Genomic DNA, 19038 nt, shown 5'->3' on the forward strand with positions numbered 1-19038 from the left:
AAGATCATGAGTAAAATGCATGCTGCAGAAGTGGAGGAGGATCTATTTTCTTAGTGCCTCCTTGCATTGCCATCTTAGGCATGGATATGTTCTCCTTAGGTGGGAAGGTAGAAGAAAAGGAGTTCTTTTTAGCAAGTGGGACTGTGCTAACTAGAGATAGCTTGTATACTTGACAGTATCAAACCTTTGGTGTGTAGATAATAGCCATCTGAAGCAGCAAACTACCAGTACCCTCTAACAGAAAATGCCATATGAAAATAAAATGAATTTCCCCATGCTTTTATTGTGCCAGCTATTAAAATCTAGCCCAAAAAGTATTTTAAAGTGTTTTTACAGAATACACTACAGTAATAAGATTAGGTTGTTGAAATTTCAAAAGGACTTTTCCTTCATTAAGAAATGAAAAGTAGAAATATGCAGCCTTAATCACCTGTTAGCTCTATTTTTTTTAAGCAGACTGAGGAGCCTGCCTATAGTCTTGAGATTTTTGATGTGAAGTCCAAATCACTGGGAATGAATATTTCTCTATTTAATTTCTTTTGTACCAGGCAGAGTGAGTTGCTTGCCTTTGGTACCAACTTAATTTGATGAGATTTGTAGATATACATGCAATATACCCCATTCCCAGTTTCACTTAAGGTAATGAAATGTTGGGGTAGGGGGAGTTGCTTTATTGATCCAAGAACACAAATTGCATAGAAAGCATTGTCTATCTTAATTTCTTAAAATTATCCAATGCATTTTATTTTCTGTGGGATCACTTGCCCTTCCCCACACTGTTACATGATATTTAGGAAAGGAAGGAGAGAAAAATGCCCTTCTAGGAGATAAAGAATACAGCAAATGCAGGATGAACATTGATTTGAGTAGCCAGTATTTTTTTTTTAGGAGCACAGGAAATGCAATCAGATCTCAGCTGGTTAGGACTAAGTTAGGGTACTTTCTAACCACCCCCCCCCCCCAAAAAAAACAACCCTATTATCATGGTCAGTTGCCCTACACCTTTTTCCTGAGCTTTCGAATCAAGTGAACTTTCGAATCCAAAGTGGCCCTGAACCCGATGCTCCGCTTCGCTGGCTGAATGGCCAAAGGCAACTATTTTTATCATCCGGAAAAACCGCCCAGCCCAGTTCGCAGCTTTTCTTCCGAAAGAGAAGGTGTTGAGCGAGGTTATAGCCCGCTTGGAAGTCACGCCCTTTGACCTGGAAGCCTTCCCCTCGCAGCGACGTTAAAGCTGGCATTCAGCACTTGCTCGGGCTCCTGCTTCCCTTCCGACTGGACTGGAGTCTTTCGGGGAGGGGAGAGCTGAAAGTGGGCGAGAGGGGCGCCCGGCGGGAACGGGCGGGAGAGCCACCCCGCTCCGCCCGCGAAAAGTCCCGCCTCCCCCAGGCCGGCTGCGATCTCCTCCCCTGCGGTCCCCTCTTCTCCTCCCACCTTGACGTCTGGAACTGGCAGCCCGGCCGGTTCCGCATTCCCGACCCCTCCCCGCAGCGCAGGGGCTGCTATATAACAGGGGCTGATGCAACCCACCCAGCCGTCCGACACAGCCTGCGAGAGGGGCGAAGCGGCTTGCGGCGAAGGCGGGGCTGCTGCTACCCAGGCGTGCCCGCGGCCGCAGGGATCGGTCCCGGGACCAGGCTGAGCTCGGCACGACGGGCCTGGGGAGAGAAGGCGAGAGTCGCTCCCGGAGCTGGGCGGCGGCGCTGGAGGACCTGAGCGTGCGACTCGCCTCCCGCTGCAGCCGGGCCCCGGGGGCACCTTCTCCGTCCCTCCGGTGGGTACAGAAATGGATTGCGCGCGGCGGAAGGGCGGGTTGGTGCTGCGGGAGCTCCGCGCGTGGTTTCTTCCTGGTCCGCCTGCCGAGGCTGCGATCGTCGGATCTGACTTTCGGCGCCTCTGCTCGGGGCCTGTGCTTTTCCCAGGAGCGTCGTCCGTGGAGCCTCAGCCGCTGTGGGGCTGCTCGTCCCTGGGCCATTGGCGCATTCCCAGGGTCGAAGCTGCCCCCGCCCCCCCCCATTAGCTGCTGCTTTGGACTCTTTAACTGCCTTGCTGACACGCAGAGTGTCTAAATACCGTAGTGGCTTTTTTTTTTTTTCCCAGTGCAAAATTCCAGTACGTTTTTATGGTGAGCGGGAAAGTGTAAAATGTTTTGATACTTAGTAATGGAAGAGAAAGCTCCGTTGCTATTTATTTATTTTGGATTAATCGATACGGAACGTAAATTTAATTGTAGGGTATCGGGATGATCTGAAAGCTTTCTCCCTGGTTTCTTTAGGCACTATTCGGTATTCTAACTTTCGAATCTGGGCTGGAAAATGATTGAATTAAATTTCCTTTCCTAATCTAGCAAATTAAATCAAGGCAGGATTCTTCGCATTAGCAAGGAAGCACTGATATTGGCACTTAGATTAAACTGTAAGGAGGAGGAAGTGGGTGACTGTACAACATACCTCAGGTCAGAGGTGACCCTTTAATGCGGGTACATTATCCAGCTATCATGTTTAGGAATGCTGTAAATTACTAACAAGGCAGAGATGTAATATTCAGAGGAAAGCATTTTATTCAAGTTTAATTTTGTGTTTTATTTTACAATCATTTCATTTATTTAGAACATTTTCATTTCACTTTTCATTGATAATTCCAAAAAGCGACATTTTTTTTCTTCACCCCACTGGAAGATTGTTTTTGTGTACATCATTGGACATTTTGTTTCACTGTTTGCTCTTCTTTCTCTCTCTTCCTGCATGTCCTATCATTTAGCTAATCTTTTCATTCTTTAGCCCCCCCTATTTGGCTCCTCTTCCATCCACCCTCAATTTCTCTAGAGTCAAGGAAAACAGGACAGGAAGGCCGTGTCTTACATTTAATATTAGGGAAGTGATTCATGATAAAGATGGACTTTGCAGAGTGGTGGGCTGGCTTTTCCAGGCAGGAGAATGACAGCAAGGCTTTTGTGTCCCCAAAGAGAGAAGAGCTGCAGAGTGCTCCCAATAGATAGCAAATAACAAAAGAGTTGCAGTTTACTTGTGTGTTATAGAGAATTGCTTGTAAGCATTATGCCTTCATGCTAACTACCCCCACCCCTTCCTTGTGATTTTCTTGTTAATAATGTTCCAGTGTTGTCTGCTTCAGCCATAGGTTTTCTTCCACTAATCCAGAGGATATGCTTCCCCATCCATTCATATGTCTAGGGCTTTTATGAATGAGTTTTATGCTTCAGGATTTAATTTTGATACTAGAATGGGGTGACAGTTGTGAATGTAGAAGTGTTACTTAAACTGGGCTACGCCTTGCCTGGAGGAGCTAGGAAAAGTGATTTGAAGCTTACAAGTTCCTTGGCTTTGATTTGGGCATATCTGTTAGTTAGCCACACCTTTTCTGGCATGTTAAGGAGGGCATGCAAGTTTTATTTTACTGATTGAAAACAAGAGCATGAAGGCCTGAAGAAAGCATTCTTTCCTGGGACCATATTTTCAGTGTATTACTTTATTTGCATATCTTTTGCCTATTGTTAGAAACTGAATGCTTTCATGAAAAATGTTATGACTTTTGGGAACACGGATGACTTTTTTGTTATTGTTGTTCTGTGTTGTTTTTTTTACACAGAACAGTTTTGCTAGTATACAGCACTGTAAGCTCCAGATCCCACAAATGAAAAGTATCTTGTTACTCACTAGGATGGAGAGCTTTCTTTCTGTTTAGACTGGCAAAGAAAGTAATGGCATAATGGTGCTTTTTGCCAGTCTGTTCACTTCTTTGGTTTGCACAATATGTGATCAAAATTTTTTTGACTAAAGCTTGGTCAAACCACACACATCCCACCTGATCTGTTTTGTTCCACAAGGTAGGTGCTTCATGCCTGCCATTTCACAAAAGGTCTTCCTTCTTTCTACCTCTCTGAAACCTTTAAAAGAAACTAAGCAAGAAAGAATCCTAAGTTCACTTTAGTTAATCAAGCATGAAATGGAGCTAAAGCTGGTTTTCTGCATTTCCCTCTAGAAGGCCCTTTTTCTTTCTTTTCCCAATCCCTGCCCTTAATTATTTGGGAGTAGATTGCAGATGAAATTGAGAGGGGGAAAAACATCAAGCAAGAGCCACATTATGTTTCTTTTTTCTTTTAATGAAGGCTCTGCGGAGGTGTACTTGAAAACACAGGGTCTCCTATGCCCTCAAGGTGGGTGAGAACACTCACTTGGCTGGTTCCAGGGCCATATGCAACTGATGGTGGCCAATGAAATGGGGCCTGGCTCGTTCTGTTGCTTGTCTTGGCAGCCTGCTCCATGGCTTGTATTACCAGCCCTGGAACGCAAGGACTGCCAAACTCATTCGCTGTATGTGCATATGTGTGTGTGTGTGTGTGCGTGCACACGCGCATGTGTTGGGGCTTAGAGAGCTGAACAGAGACAAATACTTCACTGAGCCAGGCTAGGAATTTTTCAGCTTATTTCTTGAAGCTTGCATGGAAGTAATGTGCAGGCTCTCGCCAGAGTTCTCCACTGGGAATCAGCAAACTTGTGGGGGCGTTCGGGGGGACCAGTTGTTAGGATGTCAAATTCTTTGTGCAGTTCCTAACAGTTTAAAATGCCCATTTGTGTGGGTGGGTCAGCAGGACGTAGGACTTGCCGTCAAAATCCATCTTCCTTGCAAGGAGCATCAGATAGCTAGCTGTCTTTGAGATTATATGGCTTGTCCTGGAGGATTGAAGAGACAAATGCGGCCGTTTGCTCTGTAACCTCTGACCATTATGGAGTAAAATCCATGGGAATATTGCATCCCTGTCCCAAATTCTCACTGAAATACGATCTTTATTTTTATAGTTACTGTTCTAGAAACATAGATCAATACCAAAGAGATTCTTTTGTTGCAGAAGTGAAAGATTGGTCAGCATTATAACTCGGGTTAAAATATGGTGATCTGCCTAATAGATCTATAGTACAATTCATTTCAACCTTTAGTAGAATAAGAGGCTTTGAAGAAGCATTTTCAATACCTCAGTTTGTGTTGGACTATAGCTTCTGTCACCCTCAACCACCTAGGCCTGTGGTAGAACTGACCATAGATTATGGGGGCTCTAGCCAAGTGCTTCTGATGGGGTACCTTGAGAGGATTATGGTCCATATTCTTTCATTGCTGCTATTACTGGTCAAGTCGATAAACAAGGGGGTGGAAGACTTGGAGAAGAAGGGCTTCAAAGGCATTGAACTCCTTTCTTGAACTGAGTCTTTGGAAAATGCCTCTGTTTCTAGCTACAGTATGTTCCAGTAGCTTTTGCATCAGCAAAAAGATTGCAAAAAATAGTAGTGGAACCTGAGGCCCTACCCATTTACAATATATATATATTGCATGTGTGTGTGTATAGATAGACGACACATTCTATCTATCTATCTATCTATCTATCTATCTATCTATCTATCTATCTATCTGTGTGTGTGTGTATGTGTGTGTGTGTGTGTGTATATATATATATATATATATATATATATATATTAATAATAATAATAAATAATAACTAAAGATCCACATACAAATACCCGCGAGAACCTCAGAAAACATATGTATGTATGTATGTATGTATGTATGGTATTCAGCTTAGTTCGGGTATTTTCCTACGTCATTATAGTTGTGCTTTTTAAAGTTGTAGCAGCGTTTGGCAGAATCTCATCTGCCATCATCAGGCTTCTGTATTGTGTTCGTCTGTAGAGTCAGACTTTTACAGTTGTTTCAGTTTTAAATTTGGGGCTAGCCTACTGCTGTGCCAGAATGGTTTTTTCTTCATCCTGATTGGTTGGGAGCCTTGGTCTGTGTTTATTGGTCTTATCAAGACTCCCAACCAATCAGGATGAAGAAAAACCATTCTGGCACAGCAGTAGGCTAGCCCAAATTTAAAACTGAAACAACTGTAAAAGTCTGACTCACAGACGAACACAATACAGAAGCCTGATGATGGCAGATGAGATTCTGCCAAACGTGCTACAACTTTAAAAGCACAACTATAATGACGTGAAAAAATCCCGAACAAAGCTGAATACCATACATGTAAGTACCTGAAAACTTAAGAAAACAAATATATATATGAATATCCAGTTTTGGAACATGTTTTGTACAGCATGCTAAGCAGCAAAAATAGCAAACCACTATGTCTTCGGTTTTATAAAGGCCTCTGTAGAGACAGGAATATGTTCTTACGGCTCTTGCATAAAAATAATTTAATTGGGTCACACTTCCCCAATTTAGGTAGGCTGAACTACATCTCTCATCATCGCCAATCAAGCACAATCAGGATGCAGCAGATTGAACTAGGCCTAGGTTAATTTAGTGAAACTTAAAATCTGGAATCTTAACCTCTGTCCTAATAACAATGCCAGCTTTGGGATTTGAATATGAAAAAAAAAAACATATAAGGAAAAATCACTTGTTTAATGCACAAATATGATATTAAAAGAGAGAAAAATTCTACCCCATAGGAGTTTTCCTTAAATTTTGGAATAAATTCCACACTCTACTTCCAGTCAGTTTTGAACATTTGCATAACTGTGTTTAAAAAAGTAACACAAATTAGAAAAAAAGTTGCTTTCAAATGCCTTTTCATTGAAACCAATGTGGGCCAAACTAGACATAATGAGTGTAGATTAAAACATTATTCTTCAAAGCATCTGATTCTGAAGGTAGAACAAGAAGCAATGAATGGAAACTAATCATGAAGAGAACCAATCTAGAACTAAGGAGAAATTTCCTGAGAGAACAATTAATCAATAGAACTGCTTGCCTTCAGACATTTGAGTACTCCAATACCGGAGGCTTCTGGACAAACTTTTATCTGAAATGGTACAGACTAGTAGAGTCTCTCACTTGAGCCAGGGGCATGGACTAGAACGGGGGTCTCCAACCTTGGCAATTTTAAGACTTGTGGACTTCAACTTGGCCAGCAAAGCTGGCTGAGGAATTCTGAGAGTTGAAGTCCACAAGTCTTAAAGTTGCCAAGGTTGGAGACTCCTGAACTAGAAGACCTCCAAGGTCCCTTCCAACTCTGTTATTCTGTTATTAGAATTGAAGCCTCGGCCAAATCACGATGAAGCTAATAGGAAGTGACTTAGGAAGAGAAAAAACAAGGTAGATGACCATACTAAACCACTTTTCAAAAGTTGTTTTATACCACATTTCTTAGTCTCCAGAACTCTGGAAAATATTTTAAAAGCTTGTTTACAAAAGAAAATCAAGAGTAGAAGAACGTGCAGTTATTAATGTGCTTCAAATGTAAGCCAGCTCCTTTATGTGACTTGGGCAGTAGGAGTCATTTTCTACCTAGGCAAATTATTTCTGGTTTGGCCGGTTTAATCGCTTCACTTTGGGAGCCTCAATAAAAAAGCAAGGAACACATAAAATGATATAGAAGATGATCTCTGGGGTGGGCAAACCTGAGTCTTAAGTAACTGCATTAGAAAAGCTGGAGCTTTCGGCTACCTCTTGTGACCTGACATGCTCCATCTGTGTTGAACTGTAACTTGATTTACACCCCTGGCCATGTGACCTTAGACCAGCAATGATAGGAAGTGCATTTAACATATCTAGAAGGCATTGAATTGGAAAAGATAAGATTTAGATTAATGCTAGTAACTGACTGGTTTAAAATAAGACATTTTGACTTCCTTTAATTCCTCCAGTTATAAATTACAGTTGCAATGGCCTCTTGTGATTGAGAATGCTGAATGAGGTTAAGAGCTGCTCTGGAGGAGCCCTGTATAGTCTGTCTCTGCTCTAAGGTGAAGGGGTTTAGGCAGTGGTGGGTTTCAAAGTGGTTTACCACCGGTTCGGCGGCTATGACTTGGTGGCTGCGCTTTGTGCGCATGTGCACCTTTGCGCACACACCAGACGCACACTTTGTGCGTGCACAGAGGCTTTCCTACTCACCTCCTGCAATCCTGCACTCTTCCCTATAGCTTCAACAGCTGACGCGCGGCACTCTGCTGTGCCGCGCAAAGCAGCTGCGCTTCAAAAGCAGATAATAAAGGTCCGTATGGAGGCCCAGGCGGGTGGGTGGGCCCAACAGCAGAACCGGGTTGGTCTCAGATGATCTTCAGAACCGGGCCGAACCGGTCAAATAGCATCACTGGGGTTGGAGAAGGAGAGTTGATCATGATAAAATACAGTTACACACTTTTGCATTGAAATGTACCTTCATCAAACGTTCGTACAGGTGGTCCTTGACTTACGACCACAACTGAGCCCAAAATTTATGTTGTTAAGTGAGACATTTGTTAAGTGAGTTTTGTCCCATTCTACAACCTTTCTTGCCATTGTTGTTAAGTGAATCACTGCAGCTGATAAGTTACTAACCCGATTATTAAGTGAATCTGGCTTCCCCATTGACTTTGGTTGTCAGACGGTCACAAAAAGCGATCCCATGACCCTGGGACACTGCAATGGTCATAAGTATGAACCAGTTGCCAAGCATCTGAATTTTGATCACATGATTGTGGGGACGCTGCAAAAGTGGAACTTTGAAAAACAGTCATGTCACTTTTTTCACTTTTTAACTTTGAACAGTCCCTAAATGAACTGTTGTAAGTTGAGGCCTACCTGTATCTCCCCTTAAGATGACAGGTGATATGAAAGAGCTATTGCTAATGCTACAGAGCTGCAGTCAGTGTACATACTGGTCTAGTAGAAAAGTAGTGAAATCGCTGGTGTTATCTAATGGTTGAGGTGCTGGGCTGGTAGGGAGGAGACCCAGGTTCTAAATTACTTTCAGCCGTGGAAATTCACTGGATGATCTTGGTTGAATCATTTAATATCTTAATCAACTCCCCTAGAATTGTGGAAGGCGGGGGAAATAGTTCTTGTATTGCACTTGAATAAAAATGCATACTAAATGAAAATACCTAATATTAAGTCATCTCTGACATAATATAAGACAGCTGTGTATTATCAAGGAATATTGTGCATATTTATTTTAGGTACAACGTATATTTGAAATCATACTTAATACTACCCATAATTCTTTCTGTCTAGCTCGATATATTAGATCAATGCAGCTGTTAAGGTTTGTAATCCAAGTTAGTTGCAGTTTATTTACTAAATAATGGTCTAGAGCAGGGATCCCCAACCTTTGACGCCGCGCCCGGTACCAGCATCAGCTGGGCGCATGCCCGGTATCGCATCAACTGGCGCCGCCATCTTTTTGACTGAAAAAGTGCTTCCGGTGACCTCACCGGAAGCACTTTTTCGCAAAAAGATGGCGGCGCAGCGCGCTCGTGAGCTTTTCGGGTAGAAATGGCTTTCTACCGGAAAAGCTCACCGAGCGCATGGCGCCGCCATCTTTTTGATGAAAAAGCTTCCGTGAGCTTTCACCCGAAAAGCTCACCGGAAGCACTTTTTACCAAAAAGATGGCGGCGCCCAGCAACCAGCGGCCCGGTAAGAGTTGTTCCGCGGACCGGTATCGGTCCGCGGACCGGCGGTTGGGGACCCCGGGTCTAGAGGATGTGTGAAGCCAATGTGTTCTTGACCTTGCAAAAGCCAAATGTTCTTTTCCTAGATAAATATTCAAGGGTATTATTTATATGACAATACATAGCCCCCCCTTTCTCAACTGTCATTCAAGCTTATAGCATCAGTGTCAATTTTAATCACATGAATTCTGAAAAAGCAAAGCTTTATGTCTAGCAGTGGTCCATTATTTTAATTTTATTTATTTAGTTTATTTAACATGACTGATTACTTTTCAGTCAAATGAACATTTATCTGTCATCAATTGATTCCAAAGGTTACCAAATCTGTGAAAAACAACAAAACCTGCATATATTTACCTTGCTCCTTGCACATACACAGAAATACAGAGCAGTGCCAGTGCCCCATACATCTCCTTCACATCTTGCATTTTAAGAGCAGCAGCTGAGTGATACTTCTGGCAGGAGGGCTTATAAGTTTTGGCAGGATGGGCAGAAACAAGCTCTGTAGCTTTCCCTCCCTCTAGAACTCGCGAGACCTTTCCCTCCCCACAGGTTCTCACAGAGGAGAGAGAGGTGCACCTTCGGTGGTCCTTCATTCCCAACTTGGCCAGAAGCAGAGGGGAAGACAGCTCCCTCATGCTGTCCAATCCAGGACTACTGATAGTATAGGACTCTGGTTTGCTTTTTTTCTCTTTAACTTTCCCTGTCTTCTAGGGCAGTGATCCCCAACCTTTTGACGCCGCGGCCCGGTACTGGCATCAGCTGGGCGCCGCGGCCCTGTACCGGCATCAGCTGGGCGCCGCCATCTTTTTTTGATGAAAAAGTGCTTCCGGTGACCTCACCAGAAGCGCGTTTTCATCAAAAAGATAAGCGGCATCCGCTCGATGAGCTTTTCCGGGTAGAAATGGCTTTCTACCTGGAAAAGCTCACCGAAGCGCTGGCGCTGCCATCTTTTTGATGAAAAGCGTGCTTCCGGTGAGCTTTCACCCGGAAAAGCTCACCGAGCGCTGGCGCCGCCATCTTTTTGATGAAAACGTGCTTCCGGTGAGCTTTCTACCTGGAAAAGCTCACCGGAAGCACTTTTTCATGAAAAAAAGATGGCGGCGCCCAGCAAGCCGTGGCCCGGTAGGAGTTGTTCCGCGGCCCGGTACCGGTCCGCGGACCGGTGGTTGGGGACCCCTGTTCTAGGGGGTGATGAATTCTTTTTCCTTTTTTTTACTCATACAGACTGATCAATCTCTGTGTAATTCTACACTCTTATCGCTTACTCTTCTCAAAACCAATGTGCTGAACAATATGATTTTTTCAATAGATAAAATCAAGGTGGTCCTTTATGAAGGTTCTTTTCCCCTGACTTTAAACTACTGACTGCAGCTAGCACAACCTGAACCAGATATGGGAAAGGATTTTAAATAGTAGTACTTTCCAAAGGAACATTTTAGTATGCAGTAGTAAAGTTGATCAATGCTTTTTGAGATTTCACCTGGAGAGACTAAATCCCTAGTCCTAAATAATCTGTGCAATTTGTTAACTTCCTTTTGTAATTCTGCCTTCCTCCTTGAGTTTCTAAATACATTGAACAGGCTCCTTGCTGAATTAGCTAATCATTGCTTCTTGTTTGTTAAAGCATTAATCCACAAAGTTAGTTTGGTTCCTCTCAGCATAGCAATTATTAATTCCTCTTTTTTTCCCCTTGTGACCAACCTCCTTTCAACTTAGCACATGCTTATAGACACATAAAAAGGTACAATGTTCAGTTATCTAGCTTTGCTTAATATTTTCCCTCCAACGGCCTTTTACTCTCGCATTTTATTTTCTTTGTTTAACTGCTTGAAAGCAGATTAGTTACGATTTCTTAATAATAGTTCATATTCATAAAGGTATTTTATCCAAAGATTTTTGTGCAATGTCCTAGACAGAAAACTTTTAACTACATGGCAGGAAAGTCTGCTTTAAACTTATGTTTATCAATTTGCATAGCCGTGTATGAGGAGGGAGACAGAGAGAGAGAGAGACAGAGAGAGACAGAGAGACAAAGAGACAGAGAGACAAAGAGAGAGAGAGAGAAAGGCGGGGGAAGTTTCACAGAAAATAGCCAATTATAATGCTTCTTCGAAACACTCTTTGTGGATTTTCCCTGCTTAGCTTCCTATGGCAAATGATGGTTAGCTTCTCTTTCTTTTGTCTAGGGTGTGGAGTTGTGTATCTTGCTATGATGCCAGGGCAGATTCCAGACCCATCCTTGACAGCTGGCGCTCTGCCTGGCCTTGGCCCTTTGGCAGGGTTACCTGGTACTACCTTGACAGCAGAGGAACTGAAGTATGCTGACATTCGCAGCATTGGGGCCATGATCTCACCACTACATTTCCTGGAGGTGAAACTGGGCAAGAGGCCTCAGCCAATGAAAAGTGAGGTAGGTTCTAAAGTAAAATTGGGTCAAAGTGCCAGCCGAATCTGTCAGCCAGTGTTCAAAAAAAGTAAAGATTCATTCCTTTTGTTTGTAAACCGACAGGCTTTCTCTGCTTGTGCGCATGCACACTTTCAAAATTATTTGGAGAGGTGATTTGGGTGAGCTCTGTACCTTTTCCCCTGTTCTTTAAAGCAGCCCAATTATTTCCAGTCTTCCATGCAAGCCTGAAGAAATGTACCACTGCTATAAGTGGCCTATTCTTTAAAGGTAAGGAGCTCACACAGATTTCTGGTTTTTATTAGGATTTTTTTTTAGATTTCTAAATTAGGCAAGATAGAAAATTTGAAAATAAAGATAGTGTTTGTCTTTAGTGTTATCCAGTTTATAATTTCGAAATAATTACCCAAAATAACAGGAACACTGTGGAACAGTGTCATCCTTTAGATCCATAAGGCCATCCTTCTTCTGGGCTTTCACAAGGCACCAAAGACTTGGTTTTCCATGGACACTAGACTAAAACATTAGGGGAGCCTCTTCTCAGGATGTATGTATATACATGCGAGAGAGTGTGCCTTGGATATGATGGGCTTTTAAATTGGTTTTAATTGTTAATTGTTGCTTTTAACTGGATGCTGGCTACTCAGAATTACACATCAAGTGGGCAGTCATATAAATTGAATGAATGAACAAACCTACATATAAGTACTAATTATATTAAAGAACTGATTCCTTGATTAGTTGGTATAAAACTTATACAAAGCGGCCTAGAGGGTATGTTTTTTTTTTCTCACACAACCAAGGATTATAATGAGAAAAAGTAAAATAGATCCTCCTTTCTAGAACTGAAAAATTGATTATGTTTATATAGTTATACCTTTTTTATATTTGTAGAAATAATTTACTTCATTAACCTCAGAAAAACTTACATGTGTGCTTGTCTGTAAAAAGAGAACACGTGGTTTTAAAATAATGTCGACATCTGAGAAAGCTATGATCTTCTCCACACCTCTAAAGTATTTATTTGGAAATAACCATAGTATGACTTGCTTCTACATAAACAAGTCTGATTGATTTGGGCAGAGAGGTCAATTGTAGTAGATCAGAGGGGTAAAGTTATTGTAGAAGGAAGTGAATATTCAGTGATAAATGTTGGAATATATCGTAATGCAAGTTTGAAGGAAGGGCAAATGGCAACAATGGGAACAATCTAGTCCTATAAAGTGTAAATATAGGATACAGCGAAAGCAAAGTTTTCATATTATGCCTTAGGGCAGAGGTCTCCAAATTTGGCAACTTTAAGACTTGTGGACTTCAACTCCCAGAATTCTGTCTTAAGTCTTAAAGTTGCCAAGTTTGGGGAGCCCTGCCTTAGTGAGTAAAGTTGCTAGTCATTACACTCTATGCACTGAGTTCAAGATGGGATCATACCATCTGAACAGGGTTGATTTCAGCATTGCATTCCAGGTACATTTTAGCAGGATTGCTGCAGATATTGGGGGAAGGTCACCCAAATAATCAAAATCTTTCAGGATCCTTTACAATGAGATTCCCAGGGGAATAATTTTAGATGGCTTCTTTGCTGAAGCTTTATTCACTAGTGATATAAAATGTCATCCAGGCCTCACTGGTGATAAATGGCCCATGGGCATAATGACATGCTGTCCTGAATCTCCTTGTGCTTATGCAAGGGCATAATTGACTGGTGAATAATTAGTGGCATACATTACCACTCTCCCTCTTTAAATGTAAGCATCTATTCCACATCAGTGTCAGCGGGACACGCAAATCCGTCCGTAGGCTGGTTAAAAAGCCCACCGACAGAAAAGCAGACTATAGATTTTGAGTATTTCAATCCATGTCTCTACGGCAGCTTAAGGATTAAATGTTTTGTGGAAGAAAGCATCATGCGCTGGGAGGGATGAGATGTAGTTAGCATCATGTGATTCCTTGTCTTTGTTCAGTTGTCTTACTGCACTTGCGTTTTTCTCTTTTAGCTAGATGAGGAAGAGGAAAGAAGGAAAAGACGCAGAGAGAAGAACAAAGTAGCAGCTGCTCGATGTCGGAACAAGAAGAAGGAGAGGACTGAATTCCTGCAGCGGGTGAGCATGACCCCCCCCCCCCCTTGTTCCTTCTACCATTATAAAGATGGAAAAAACATCTGAAGAAAATCCTGCTTTCCTGGAAGCGCCCGAGTTTAAGTCTCCATGCATGCTTCCCGATGCAAAGAAGTGCTTGGTCTGTTTTGCTTTGGATGTTGGATGAGGCAGTGGCTTTTCCCCCCAGTGTAATTGAGAAATCGAAAACTTCACCTCCACATTTCTCTGATTTTGAACAGGAATCTGAGCGCCTGGAACTCATGAATGCCGAGCTGAAGGCACAGATAGAAGAGCTAAAGCAGGAAAGGCAGCAGCTGATCTTGATGTTGAATCGCCACCGTCCCACCTGCATTGTTCGGACAGATAGTGTGAAAACACCAGAGAATGAAGCCAATCCCCTGCTGGAACAGCTTGAGAAGAAATGAAAGAACACACACGGTGGGCAAGGAGTTGCACAAACAGGGTCTCTGAGAGTCCTCTCATCTAATTACTGTATGACAAACTGTGCACTGTCAAGATTAGTGCAGTCAGGACTAATGAGTTTCCTTAAGGGATTGCACATTCCAGATAAAGGAAGAGAAGAAGGATCAATGGAACATTGAAGTGGGAAGCTTCCTTAGCCACTACAAGGTCAACTTCTGAGTGGTTGTGGTGGCCATTGTGAGGGCTTTCCTGGTTGTCCTTGCAGTACTTCAACTTGTGGAAAATCTTTTAAGCAACCCATTGCAGGGCCTGCATTCCAAGCCTGGAACATTTTGGGACACTGGGAGGGTAGCATCATGGTTCTTGCTACTCCTCTTCTCACAGCGAATGGTTGAGAGTTAGTAGGGATTAAGTGGAAGCCATCAACAGGCAAAACTGGGCAGACAATAGTTCTTGTATCCTCCCCATTTAGGACCTGCCATGTGCTCTCTCTCTGTCTCTCTCCTCTTTCTTTCTCTCCTCTTGTCTCTCTCTCTCCAGAACTAAACCAGAAACCAAGAATGGCAAACACTTGACACAAGTCCTGCCTCATTGCTGGGCCTGTCTGTGGCACTGTGGCGCAGGCGCCCCCCACAAGCACACCCTCAGTATAATGTTTACAGCCCAGCTGTCCAGAGGCCATGCTTTTAAAATGCACATTTTTACAGTTTTTAAATATTTTTTTATAAAAGTTTTATACAGTCTCTATATGGATTTATATAATCACTTGATGTGATCCAATAGAAATGTATGTTATTATGGTCTTTGTTACAAATATATATGCCGCAGTTATCTCCATTGTGTTATTTGTTTGGTGGTGTCCAGTCCTTTCCCTCGGCATGCTGGGAAAAGGGTCCTGTGCCTTCAGTCTGGCTCCACTGCCATGTCCATCCATGTACGTCCTTCATAATATTCAGTCCTGTATCAGTAAATGTTAACTTTTACTTACCCTCCTATTTCCTGTGCTTCATTCTGCGTTCGGATACGCTGACTGCATTATGCTTAAGTATGTTTTTGACCTACTTTTTTCAGAACTATTGAAAAAATGTTTTAAAATACTTTAGCAGCCAAAATTCAAGCCACTGCATCTTTAACTTCACCAATCCCATCCCTGACACCTGTGTGTTTGTGTCTAAATCTTACATAATCACGTATCAGAATATTTTAAAAAAAACAAACCAGAATTTAATTTGCAAACTATATTTTATTTGGTGACCAGCTTTGAATAATTGGCTGTTGGTGATATCTCACAACTAAGTTAAGATAATTTTAAGGGTTAAGATAATTATGATTTGATGCAGAATTGCATGCAAATGTTTAGGCACTCTGGTCAAATTGCATGTTTCCCTATGTGAATCCCTAAGTGAACAGAAGAATTTAAACAGGGTATCTTTTTGAAAATGTGCGTGTATATGCCCCACTGAATAACAGATTCAGAATATGAAAGCAGTAAATATGGCTGAGGCAGAAGCTTTTCAATTGATTCATTAATACTTCTTTTTAACTGTAAAGACGTTCTCAAAAGGCAATGAACTCAATAGACCTACTGTCAGCCAATTGAAAACAATTCCATAAGTAAACAAATACTCTGACCTTTGTAACCTTTCAGATTGTAATAGTTCTATCTAGGTTCAACAACATGAACTCCTCTTAGACGCTGTCTGAGCATTTGAAAATGACAATAATTCAGTTTTACAAAACCAGGGAAGACTGTAAAATCATCTGTCTTTCTACCTACCCACACACCATTACATATGTTTGTGTGCATGCATGTCTGTCAGTCCAATGGCACACAAATGTGCAGTTTAATTTTATTGTAGATTATATTCTGTTTTTAAACTCATGCCACTCCTTGATATCTAAGGATAACATTCCTGCACTAAAAATGGTCCCTACTTTATCAATATCAGTTTTTTTTTTTCAAGTATACAAGGCTATTTGTTTTTCTGGAATTAATAATCTAGAGAATGTGTCCTATAAACCCAAGCTTTCACATAATAGGGCTATTTGGAGGTTCTACGGTTGGAAAGTCTCTGACTGTTCAGATATTGTCTTACAAATCTGGTCATTTATTAAGCTGACTGGAAACTGAAGGCCCACCAGTTCCTCATCTTTATTCTATAGTTAACAAAGCAACAATAATGGAAATTCAACTCTTGTTATCAACTGCTTTAATTCCTGGGGTGAAGAGAAATTCCTTTGATGATAAATGAGATGCATTAATATGAATAAAACTCTGTGCCAGTCTTCTCCAAAGTGATGCCTTTCAGACAGGTTAGACTTTAATACTTGTAATTCCTACTATGGTTCAGGATTATGGAAGTTGAAGTACTATGCATTCAGAAAGCAACAATTTGAGGAATGCTACTCTATGCTGCCTCTTCTGCTAAGTCTTTAGCCCCTTACTATTGTAGAAATACGTGTAAAACCTAAATCTCTCCTTATGCCCATCTACACATTGTACACTGGATGTCATTGCAATAAGAAATTATCCTTCATTCCAGTTGAAGTGCAATTTGAGTGAGTTGGATAGGAATTCTTGTCCATTAGAAAATCCAACAGTGACATTACAACTTTGACGCTCTGGGAACCAGACTCTACTCTGCCATGAAGACCTGGGTTGGGACAATGGCAGTGTTCCCACAACTGTTTTCCTACTTGGCCTGCTTGAATTGCTGCAGCACCAGGCATCACTGGTACGCAAGCCATTAGGATTGTATCTTCTTGTTAGCAGTACCACTTGGTTCCCAGAATTCCTTTTGACAACTCCAAAACAGAAAGAATGAGGTATTTAAAAATAGAAAGCATGTTGACAAATTGGACTTAATTGCAAACAAATATTACTTCCTCTAATCTATGTTCTCTTAGCAATGATGATAAATGAGAGTTCTAAAGCCATGTTTGTTTGTTTATTTGTTTATATTTCATGTTTCTAAACTATCTCCCTCGATGTTATATTTTGCTAAATTTCTTCTGAACTATTTGCCAGTTTTCTAATAGTTCATTTTAAAATCTGATTCATAAAATGTTTCTTCAGTATTATTGAAGAAATATATACATACATTACTGTAATAGAGTTTGTGAACAGAAAGGCGTATTTCATAAACTCTGTTTATAAACTCGATCACAGCAATGAACAGTAAAAATATTTTAAGGAATCAACATGTTATAAAAATTGGCCAGAGAAAGCAAAATTAATCTAATATCAAACATAGCTTTTACATGCATTTTTGAATGATACAATTTATTTGAGGAAGTTAGCAAGGAAAAATTGGTAATTTAAATCTTCCCTGAGATAGATAGATAGAGGTAGATAGATGATAGATAGATAGATAGATAGATAGATAGATAGATAGATAGATAGACAGACAGACAGACAGACAGACAGACAGACAGACAGACAGACAGACATATTGGAGCTGAATCTGACACGATTTTTTTTTTGCTTTTGACAGAAAGTAAAAATCCAGTGAAAATGGATTGCCCAAAGCCACTATGTACTTACAGCAAGTGTTAGAGTTTATAGCCACCATGTGGTTGTTCGTAGGAATTGCTTTATGACAAGAATATACATTGGGTTAAGATCTTTCTGCTAAACTAGTTTATGAATGGGTGTCACATAAAGCTAATCCAAAATCAAACCACATCATGGCTAAGCATGATATATGAATTAAGATATAGTTATGAGGCACCCAGGCCTAAAGCTGTAACCTGAATCCCCAGTCTTAGAACAGATTCATTAAAAGAATTGGGCTGAGATCAGAAGAGGGAATGGCCTTGAGGACTGGAGAAATAACTGTTACCGAAACAATGGTCATATAAGTGGGCTTGAGCCCAAGCCATGAAAATAACTTGAGACAACATCTCAAATAAGCTCCTCTACAATTTGTATGAACATACAGGAAAAAAAAAATAAGAGAGGAGGAAGCACATTCAGACTTGCAAGATTGATGTCGGCCCTACAAAGTAAACCAGAAGAAAGAAAGAAACCAATGGCATGTAGGTAGGTCAGGACTACAGTAACAGAGTCTGGCAAGCCTGAATGTGCCTCCCTCTCCTTTACTTTATCTTCACATAAATGAATAGGGATGTTTTCTCAAATTATTATTTTTGGCCTGGACTCAGGCTCCATTTAACTGACTGTTGCCTTGGTAGCAGCTCCTTCTTCTGCCCTTCAAAGCCATTCCGTATTCCTTCTATAAATCATAATCTTTCATTTTTGTTATTTTAATAAAATGGCCTTACTCTAGATCAAGGGTGTCAAACTTGCATCATCATGTCACATGACTCCCCCCCGCCTTTGCTAAAACAGGGTGGGTATGGCCAGTGCTTGATGCATCCGGCCCACGGGCTGCGAGTGATATCCCTGCTCTAGATGAAACCTCACAAGGAGCACAACTCATGCTGTGTATGGCAAGAACCCCAGAATTGGTTTCATTGTCAGTGCTGCTCTTATTGAAGAGTTATGGAAAAGAGCTTTGTCCAGACATCAAGAAGTATTGGGTATGGACAGTATACAGGCCAGTGCCTTACCATGACAAACATGCTGTGTTTACACAATAGGTTTAACCTCCAATAGCTACAGAGTTAGCAGATAGATTCACCCAGCATGATATACTGTAT

At 41.4% G+C, this 19038-nt stretch overlaps 1 protein-coding gene across 2 annotated transcripts; it reads left to right on the plus strand.

Moving 5' to 3' along the window:
- Positions 1–1213: 1213 nt before the first annotated feature.
- JDP2 (Jun dimerization protein 2) lies at positions 1214–15363 on the plus strand. Of its 2 annotated transcripts, XM_026664411.2 has the most exons (4): positions 1214–1774; positions 11637–11860; positions 13852–13956; positions 14193–15363. In XM_026664411.2, the coding sequence occupies exons 2-4, from the start codon at positions 11660–11662 to the stop codon at positions 14376–14378; spliced, it is 492 nt and encodes a 163-aa protein (XP_026520196.1). In that variant the 5' UTR covers positions 1214–1774; positions 11637–11659; the 3' UTR covers positions 14379–15363. The 2 variants fall into 2 exon arrangements, with proteins under 2 accessions (XP_026520196.1, XP_026520194.2); XM_026664409.2 differs by lacking the exon at positions 1214–1774 and having other exon boundaries at positions 11436–11860.
- The last annotated feature ends 3675 nt before the right edge of the window (positions 15364–19038 follow it).

The sequence above is a fragment of the Notechis scutatus genome, chromosome 1 (genome assembly GCF_049901735.1).
Source record: "Notechis scutatus isolate UNSWTSFEM ecotype Mainland chromosome 1, rNotScu1.2, whole genome shotgun sequence".
Lineage (NCBI taxonomy): Eukaryota > Metazoa > Chordata > Lepidosauria > Squamata > Elapidae > Notechis > Notechis scutatus.

Excerpts from the sequence above, each read along its gene's own strand:
- JDP2 (XM_026664409.2), top strand. The coding sequence starts at position 11,552 with ATGCTTCTTCGAAACACTCTTTGTGGATTTTCCCTGCTTAGCTTCCTA. Across the intron at positions 11,861-13,851 it reads CTCAGCCAATGAAAAGTGAG|CTAGATGAGGAAGAGGAAAG; the intron begins GTAGGTTCTAAA and ends TTTCTCTTTTAG. Across the intron at positions 13,957-14,192 it reads GGACTGAATTCCTGCAGCGG|GAATCTGAGCGCCTGGAACT; the intron begins GTGAGCATGACC and ends GATTTTGAACAG.